Genomic DNA, 9,986 nt, shown 5'->3' on the forward strand with positions numbered 1-9,986 from the left:
TCCTAGGGTCCTGGGATCGAGCCCCACATTGGGCTCCCTGCTTGGGGGGAGGTCTGCTTCCCCCTTTCCATCTGCCTCTCCCCCAGCTCATGCTCTCTCTCAAATAAATAAAATCTTTTTTATTTTTTTTCTAAAGAATTTATTTATTTGACAGAGTGAGAGAGCACAAGCAGGGGGAGCGCTGATTTAGGCTCCTGGTGCCAAACACCACCATCAGAAGAACAGATCACTAAAAATGGACTTCAAGTTTCCAGACGACAGACCCCGTTTTTAAATTGGAAGAGCCTGACTGGGTGTGGGACTCTGGGCCAGGGCGCTGCGCTCAGGAACTGAGGTTGTGACGAACTGGCCATTGGTGTCCTCCCTACCAAATTGATCCACTGTAGCCCTACACCACCCCCAGCCCCGCCCCAGGGTGGCTGCCTTTGGAGATGGAGCCTCTAAGAAGATAAGGTCCAGGGAAGTTGTACACGTAGGTGGGACGCTGATCTGACAGGGTGTGGCCCTTTCCGGAGAGCTGGCGGAGCCCTCCTGTTCACGCTCTCCCTGGGGGCACGTGGAAGGAAGGGCCCGTGGGGACAGAGCGAGGGGGTGGCCATCCCCTAGCCAGGAACCACGTCGGCTAACACCCTGATCTTGGACTCCAGCCTCCAGAACCGAGAAAATCAGTGTCTGCCGTACAAGTCACCCAGCATGTGGTACTCAACTCACGGCAGCCGCTGCCCACAAGCCTGGAGGTCCCTGCCGTGCCACGGTGCTTGTGGGCCTGTGACGCACAGACCATGAGCGCCACCATGCAGGACGTGGGGACAAGCTGGGATGACAGAGTAGGTACCTAGAAAACCTTTGAGGAGGAGAAAGAACCACCCTGCTAGAATTTCAGTATTAGATACCGTCTCCCATGTGCCTGCCTCCTGTGTGTCGCTTATGCCTTCATTGGAGAGCGAGTCCCGGAGGTAGTGTGCAGAGGATCGGACACATTGCAGCTGCAATGTGGGTTTTTAAAAACCCAAATGCCTTCCCGGGTGTGGATGCAAAATTGGGAGGTGAACGGAGGCTGCTTTTCGGCGGGGTGGAGGGTTTGAGGCTTCTCCCCGATCCCCCCGAAGCCCTACCCTGTGGCACTTCGCAAGCTGGACTGAATCGAGTCTATGTCGGGCCGGCTGCCCCTGCCATCTCCTCCATGTCAGTAAAGACATCTCAGACGTATGTACAGGCATTTGCACCGCACTCCCCGTGTCCTTGGAGGTCCCCACGTGACTCCCTAGTGTCCAAACACCATCACCTCGTGCAGCGGATTTAGGACCATCCTGGCATGGACACAGCTTCCGGCGAACAGGACATGTGGGAAAATGTCTGGCAGGTAAGCTTTAAATAAAGCCGTGTGTGTTCCCCGGGGAAGGAAAGGTCGATGACTGTCTTGGGAGGGGAGCGAGGGCTGGGTCTGAGCCAGCTCGCTGGCATCCCGCTTGAATCCACGTGTCCGGCCCCAGGTGGTCCTTGCGGCCCCCGGGAACCTCACCACCTGCGTGCCTGTCCACACGACGGGTATCATCACATGCAGACGGGTGATATCTGGGGGGCTGCCAACGACCCGCACACAGACACAGGCGAGCACGCACACGGCCCCCGCTGCTGAGGTTTACCATTGGACTGGAGCTGAGCCTGGGGCGCTCCCAGGGAGAGCCACCATTCCAAGAGGGCAGACTGTAGGCAGGGATGGCCCCTCCGGGCAGAATGCGGCTCTGCAGGTAGGAAGGGGCAACCCCTGGGGCCTTCTCCTGGGACAACAGGGCCGTATTTTAACTGGCAGCATGGGAGCTTGCTTACTCAATTTATCTTAAAGAAGCACAGTTTTCTGAACGGAGCTCCAGCTTCCCAGCACTGGCAGGGAAGGACCCTGACCTCTCCTTTCCTGCCCAGGCAGGCTGAACACGCTCTGACGTGGGGTGCATTTTGTGAAACTCCTCTTTCTAGGCTTTATCTCCCACCTTCTGCACCAACTGGGGATGACGTGACTCCGCTAATCCTGAGCCATGAGGCTTTTCCAGGAAAACACCCAGCCTGCCCCGAGCAAAGCTTGGAAGTTCGCCGCCTGTCTCAAACCTCTTGTTTGCACCACCCTATCACCGCGGGGCCCGCAGTTTCCTCCCGCTCAAGATCATGGGGCAAGTTGTACCCATGCAGCTGGCTTTGCTCCCCATGCTCAAATACCAAAGTCACCCCTGAAACTAGGTGCACCTGCACGAACATGCCTGCCGCGCCCGCAGATGCACACACACGAGGACACGCATGCACAGCCCCAATCTCTTACTCGTCCCGGGTGTCATTCTCTCCGAGCTCTGCACTCTGAGGACAGCCAGTGAAGGGTTTTAATCAGATAAACCCATCCCTGCTAATGAGTAAGCTACTTAGCAGATGGACCATGTTTCCTGAGAAAGAGCCCATAGAAGATCTATTCAAATCCCCTATCTTTGCAGAGAAGAGAAGGCCGGGCTGGCAGAGGTGAGGCGACACGTGTGGTGTAAGCGCGGGTGGGGGGTTGGGGGGGTGGGGGTTTAGGAAGGGAGAGGTCAGGGTCCTGATTCTCACCCAGCATTCTTCCCCGCACATCTTCTCCCGAGTCACATGATGCCTTAACCACTGAAAACGTATCACTTGCCAAAAAGGCTTTTAAGAATTATATCTCTTCTTGGCTCTTCCAACACAGCTGTCCTGAACCTGCTCCGACTTCTGTAGGCCTTTAATTCCCATCCATGATTTTAGGCAGTTGATCCCACTTCCTACGTCACAAAGGAGACGAACACTGCCAGCTCAGGTCCCTGGCTTCCCTCCCCGACGTCTCCACATTTCTCCGTGTCCTCTCCCGTCATCTCTCCTCTTTCCCCTTCTCAAAGCCGACCGTTCTCCCTCCCCACCGCCCCAACCCCCTGCCATCCCCCACCCCAGCCTGCTGTTGCATCAACTTCCTTTCTCTTAGGGCAACCTCACACCTGTGCCGGAATCTTCTTCCTCGGGTTAACAGCAACGACCAGCTTTCTCAAAATCCTCCCCCTGTGCCTCCGAAGGTAGAGAACCGCTCTCGCTGCCAAACACATTCACCAGCGATCCCGTAACTGCTGCTCCCCTCCCGCGCCCACCACGCGCCCCTTGCCATCTGGCTTCCAGACCAGCGCCCGCTTCAAACTGTTTCTGCAAAACCGTCCTCCTCGGCTGATGTGATGCCACATCACGCTCCCTTCCCACAGCTTCTACGATGCCATAGGTTGTGGGTCCTCTGTGCAGCCCATCAGACTTCTTTCCTGCCCTCCCTGTGGCTCTCAGGAACCCATGCCTGCCCACTGCTCTCACCGCATCATTGACTCGGCCTTCAGCCCCTCTCCCTCTCCCTCCTGGCCAGCTCTGCACCGAAACCACCACCGGAGCTGGCAGCTCAGCCCAGCTCAGTCTGACTTCCGGTCTCTGCCTCGGGGATGCGCTTCCCCTCCTACCCTTGCTGTTCCTTTTGCTGTTAATGGCCCCTCTGTTCCCTGAGCTGCTCAGGCTTAACCTTCAGAGCTGTCTTCGATGGCTCTCTTTCCAGCCCTCCGGCTGAAACTGCATCTGTGAGACGCTTTGGTATTTTTGATTCTATCCAAAATATCCTTTATTAAAAAAATATTTATTGTGACTGTTGAAATAGACTTCGTGACCCATTTTGAACACGCAGCTATGGAAGACTGTCTGATGTTCTCAGGCTTTGATAGTGCCCTTCCCCTTTCTCGGGAGCCCAGCACTCAGGAGGCCCCCGAACCCTGGCCCTTTCCCTCCCCGCCAACTTCTGCAGCTAACGCGAGCTCTGGCCCCAGCAGATGGCTCGCAGGTGCCAGCCCCTCCCGGCTCTGCACCTCTGTCTGTGGCCGCCTCTGCCAGGAACGAAGTGTTCACACCTCCCGCCCATGACAACGGAGGGCACAGAACAGCCTCTTCCACGCCGCCCTGCTCATGCCGGAGTCCAAGTCCGAAGAACAGATCGTCATCACCGGGATTTGGGTGAGGAGGAGGATTCTGAGGCCACATCCAGGCTCAGCAGGAAAGACTGTCATTAGATGAGAGCATTTCGGCAAAGCAAGGGGGAACGGGGACAAGAGAGCCCTGTAGTGGCCCTCTGTGACCCAGCCAGAAGTGAGCTCGCCCTTTGCTGAAACACGCCATTTATTTTACAATCCTTTCATGGAATTAAAAAAAAAAATGACATTCCAAAGTATAATTGTTATTTATATGCTTTTGTGACATTTCTCATTTGTTTGGAAGTTCTGTTGAGTCAAGGATTTAGAATTGACCCCCTGGCGTCCTCGGTGATATCTGGTTCATCCTTACTGATATCCGATTAGGGAACACATTTGTTCAATACACAATATACAATGACTTTTGTGACTGAGGTTTCAGGTTTTGGACAATTCAACCTGGGAAACATTTTTGGGTACAGGAACACTTTGGCGGTATATTTTCAACACTCCTCTTACATCGGACCGGCAGGGCTGGGTCTCTGCTGACATGATCACGGAGCACCCCAGGATGACAGCTGTACCCCATGAACAGAAACAAAGCAGCCACACCCAGAGTGGAAGTGGCTGAGACAGGCCAACTGCCCCAGGAGCAGGAGAATATCAACCACAGGGAGCCCCAGGGCTCTACCCAGACCTCTACCCTCCATGTAGCGGGAGCTCCCATGAGCAAACCTTTGCTGAGCTCTTACAAGTGCATGAGCAGATACGATTCTCACTGCTTCTCCAATGAAATGCATTTGTACTGGGTGTTGCCACCTTTCGGAGGCAGGTGGATATGGACATGGGGCTCAGCACCCTCGCTTTCCAATGGCATGACCTCGCGTGAATGATTTCTTTGTTTGTAAACTGCTCCCCAGACCACTGCCTGCACTGTAGTAGGTTCAAAAAAAAAAAATCCCTGATTGGGGCGCCTGGGTGGCTCAGAGGGTTAAGCCTCTGCCTTCGGCTCAGGTCATGATCTCAGGGTCCTAGGATCGAGTCCCGCATCTGGCTCTCTGCTCAGTGGGGAGCCTGCTTCCTCCTTTCTCTCTGCCTGCCTCTCTGCCTACTTGTGATCTCTGCCTGTCAAATAAATACATAAAATCTTAAAAAAAAAACAAACCCAGATACTCTCGTTAGTAAGAGGGACTGTACTGTCGCACTCATTTCCATACGAGAGAACAGATTCCCACTGAGCTTCTGCCATTTGCCGAAGTTACTTGGCTCGGCAGGAGCTGAGCGGTGGGCGCTAACCCCTTCTGTCTCCTTTCAAAGTCCTCCCTCTTCCCACCTGACCACACGTTGCGGGCTTCTCGGCGGCGAGAGCTGTTACGCTCAACTACTAATCCCTGCTGAACGGAACTGTACTGACTGTGAATTAGCTGGTTGTGAACACAGATGATCCCAGCAAATACTCCTCGACTAGAAATGTGTTACTGATAGTCAGCGTCTCAGTCCGATGGGAAAGAGAGGAAGAGGATATGAGAACGAGATATGCCATCAGACGGGACAGATGCCATCAACCTGGCTGGAAACCACTTTCCAAGCCTTGAGCCCTAACTGGGGCCCAGCTGCTCTCTCCTTCTCAGGCTTCCTGGCTAAGCCTGTGCACACACCATTCCTTCTGCCTGAAACAGCCTTCCCTCCCTTCTGTGCTTGACAAGTTTTCTCACTTCGGTTACAACACCTCTACCTCAGAAAGCTTCTTCCTCAGGGAGGCCTCCTCCTCCTCAGGAAAGTCTTCTCCTCGAGAATGCCTCCTCCTCAGACAGGCCTCCTCAGACAGGCCTCCTCCTCAGAAAGGCCTCCTCCTCCTCAGGAAAGTCTTCTCCTCGAGAATGCCTCCTCCTCAGACAAACATCCTCCTCAGACAGGCGTCCTCCTCGGACAGGTCACCTCCTCTTCAGACAGGCCTCTTCCTGCTCAGGAAGGTCTTTTCCTCAAGAAGCCCTCCTCCTCAGGAAAGTCTTCTCCTCCTCCTCAGACAGGCCTCCTCCTGCTCAGGAAGGTCTTCTCCCTCAAGAAGGCCTCCTTCTCAGGAGGGTCTCCTCACATTACTTAACGATCAGTGTCCCTGTGATGTTCTATTCTTAGCTTTGAACCAGAACTTACTATCTTATACTAGAAAATATATTTGTCTGCATGTCTCTTTTCCTCCAGACTAAAACTTTAAGGGAATGAAGCTAACACTGTTTGTTTTTGCATTTCTAGGGCCTCACTAAATGACCAAGGGACATGGAGTAGGATGGAGTAGGGCTGGATGAGGTATTTGCCGAGTAAATGAAGTCATCTTGTCCATTTTTCCGTGTTGAAGTTCAACCAAGCATTGTATTTTCTATTTTGGTTTTATATGTACCGCATGCCTCCCCATAGAAGACACACTCCAAACCCTCATAAATATTCCTTGCTGGCCGGGTTCTAGCACTGTAGCCTGCCTGCCATCCCCACAGAAAGAGCCACAGTATGAGGACCACCTTGCCCTGTGCATCCAAGAAAAAACAAAATGATTCAGCACTTCCACAGCAAGCACCCGAGATGCAAATGTTTCAAAAAATAGACCAAAAGCCAAACTGAACAAAACACCAAGAAAAAAAAAAAAGAAAAAAAACCAAAAACACCAGGCAGAGAAAAAAGTGCTACACGTATGCCCAGGCATGCCCTGAAGACTTCTGCTGACATAACAGGGATCCCACGCAAAAAGGGAACTGGGGGCTTTCTAGTATCACCGGAGCCGTGCAGATGCTTCTAGATACTGTTCCTACACTCGTACTCCTTGGGAACAGCAAGAAGGTTTGCCAAAGGTGCAAGACAATCTGTGACAGGACGACTGCCAGACATTTATTAAGTACCTACTGTGTGCCAGACAGATGCTAAGTATTACCACCTAGTCGACCTCACTGCGTTCCCAGCACTCAGCTGAAGTAGGTTGTTACTTCTGTTTCACTGGGGCTCGAACGAGGTAACCGAGGCCCAGCATTTATGGTTTATACAAATCCAGCGGCACATGGGAAAAGCACAGTCTTGAACCCTGCTCTCTGATTCTCAGGCACACTGTCTGCTACCCACACCCAGGTACGTGCAAACATTGGTTAACAAGGCTTGCTAGGGTTGTCAGTGTGGACAGGAAGCTCGAAGCTCGCCTGAGAGTAGCCCTAAGGGAACTGGGGAAGGGAGCCCCATTTTTATTCCTTGAGGCGAACCTGGCTCTGCCGTGTCACTCACTGCCTCCTGTGGCACCTCTGGGTCACGGCATCGAGCCTGGGTGACCTTACCATCCGTGTCCAGCTTAACCCCAAGTGCAGCTCAGACCTGTTCTGCATGATGGGTTGGGGATTACCAGCGGTGACACTGCTATTGGGGAACAGCACTGACCTGCCTTACTTAAAAGGTGGGCATGGGGTGAGTTCCCACAAGGACCCCAGGAGTGATAGTCACTTCCATGTTCCCTAAGGGAAATATATATCCTTCCCCTCCCCAACTGGCATGTACATCTGGGCAGTGTCTCCAAGAAGGCCTGGAAGCTTTCCTAAGGGGAAACCCCCTTAGGAAAGTCGGCACCTGCACTCAGTGGAGGTGTAGATGACAGATACCAAGTCTCTCCCAAGATGAGGATGGGGGAGGGGAGGAGACAGCTACACGAAGTGGGGAATAATCAACCTCCTATAGACAGAAAATGTTGAAAAAGGTAAGTAGTTGCAGGTTAGTGCAGAACAATGTTCTGAAAAACATGGGCTGGGGAAGGGAGGGCCCAGGATACCATTTCTGTTTGACCAACTATTAGCTGGCTATAGGTCTTGGATGAGTCAGTCGGACCTTTCTGGGTCCCACAGTCCTCATCTGTAGGATGGGGGTAATGGTACCGGGTTGGCTCCTGGGAGACCTCCATGGGTGGGCTACGTGTGGGGTACACCAGTGCCCTACTAGCTTCTGTCTTGTTCTTACTGGTTCTGTCTCACTGTAACAAACAAGAACTCATGAGGGGATACAGGTCCTTGGAAGCCATCACACAGAGGTCCGGGCTCCAGGTTGTAGTCCCAGGGCATGGCAGAAGCTGGGCTTTCCCTTATGCACTGGCTACACGGGGCGGCTCTGTTCGTTCCGGATAAGTGAGGGCCTGGCAGAGGGGGGTCTGCCTTCCTCTCCCCACTGGCTGGTGGCCCCTTGCCAGCCCTCACTTGGCTAAACTGGCCAGCTCTGTGGAAACTGGTTATTCTGCCTCCTGTTAGGTGCACTTAAGGACTGAGACCGGTCTCTCTCTCCATCCCCTGCAGCCCCCTGCCCACCGCCCTTCAGAGGAGAAGGTCCCAGACCAGCAGATGACAGCTGTGTCTGAGTATGTTTCTGTGTTTCTCCCCTGAGTGGGGAAAGGACCCGTTTACAGGCTGCTGGTGGCTTCTCTCTCACCTGCTCCCCCGCCCATTCTCAGGAGCTGGGCGGTCACACGGGTGGGCTGGTAGGCTTCAGGGGCAGGAGAGAGGACTGGGCCTGCGGCATCTCCTGCCTCCACCCACTCAGCAATACCCTGGTCTGCCTCCGGGTGGGGCTGGGAGTGAAGGGGGATGCTCCAGACCCTGGGGACTCAAGTGGGGTGTGTGTGCAGGTGTGTGTGTGGCACAGGGCGAAGGCGAGCACTGCTAGTGTCTGCAGACCCCCTCCCCCCACCCCGCCCCCAGCTCGCAGGTGCCTTGGGACAGGACCGGCAGGAACTCAGGCCACCGCGGCCCCTGTTGCTGCCAGACGCGCTGGGGGCCACGCAAGGAGCCAGCGCTGTGTTCTGGCAGCGCGGGGGACAGCCCCGCAGACCCCGCAGCGGCTCAGCCCGGCCCAGGAGCTAGCGAGCTGCCACCCCCCGCAGGCAGCAGGCATCGGGGCGCTGCACTGCGGGCGATGCTTGCTGGGGAGCGCGGTGGCACCCACGGCCACCAGGCAGCCCTGGCAGGGTGGCGGCCCCCCGCCGGGGCGCAGCGACCTCGCGCCAGCCCCCGCCGCCCCAGGCCGTTACCTTCCACTTTGGTGAGGGTAAGGACCGGACTGTTGCAGGCGCTGAGCGGGGCCACCCGGGCCGAGTGCTTCTTCATGATGAGCCGTCCGCCTGCAGAAGCGCCTCCGCCGATCGCCTACATCCTGCGGCCGGCCGGGGCGCGCCTCTCGGGTCGGGTCCCGGTGGCCTCCGGAGCGGAGGAGCACGAGCGGCTGGCCGCTCAGGCCCTGCCCCCGGGACTGCCGGCCGGGCTCCTGTCGCCGCGCGGCTCACTGCGGCGGCCGCCCCTCCGAGCACATCTTCCCCGGCCGCGCAGCCACTGCACACACGCGCCCACAGCCTCTTGCCTGGAGGTTGCTGCAAACTCCAACGTCACGTACAAGTGCACTCCCCACGCCCACCCCACGGGCTCACCTGCTCCGCCCCCCGCCCTGGGACGCCCAGCCCTGCAGCCCGGGCCCTCCCTCCCGGCCCTGTCCCGGCTGCGGACTGGGGTCAGGGCGGCAGGGCTGGCCAGAGGCTCCCGGATCAGCCCTCTGCCGCCACCAGCTCCTGGGAGGGGGGACCCGAGAACTTAGCCTCAGTGTTTCACGAGTTTAAAAAGCCAGGCTTCTGACTTTGAACTGAGAGCTGACCCTTCCCTGAACCAAGTCCTGAACCGGGGTTTAAAGGAAGAAGTCGGGGAAAAGCAAAGCTTCCCATGGCTTTGAAAGAGTCTAGGAGCCCCATTATTTTGTCTGGCTTCAGTGGACTACAACTTTTTTTTTATTTTTTATTTTATTTTATTTTTGCAGTGGAAGAAGATGCAGAATCCACAGACCAATGTGGCAAGAAGAAAACCAAGTCTTGAGATTTCTGTTCTTGTCCCCACTGCCTGGGTCCAGGGATGCCCAACTCCCTGGGAGGGGGAGAAAATTTCATTTCTGCCCAGCTCCCAGGTTCCTGCCTCAGTGGCCCGGTGTGGCACTAGCCTCTGC

The 9,986-nt window shown here is 55.5% G+C and overlaps 1 protein-coding gene across 1 annotated transcript in view; it reads right to left on the reverse strand.

Moving 5' to 3' along the window:
• SLC35F3 (solute carrier family 35 member F3) overlaps positions 1-9,106 on the reverse strand; it is a 111,697-nt gene extending 102,591 nt beyond the window's left edge. Inside the window, exon 1 of the mRNA XM_044239346.1 lies at positions 9,031-9,106. Within this exon, the coding sequence (XP_044095281.1) occupies positions 9,031-9,106 (76 nt within the window). The remainder of the gene's footprint in view (positions 1-9,030) is intronic.
• Positions 9,107-9,986: the final 880 nt, after the last annotated feature.

This window comes from Neovison vison, chromosome 2 (assembly GCF_020171115.1).
Source record: "Neovison vison isolate M4711 chromosome 2, ASM_NN_V1, whole genome shotgun sequence".
Lineage (NCBI taxonomy): Eukaryota > Metazoa > Chordata > Mammalia > Carnivora > Mustelidae > Neogale > Neogale vison.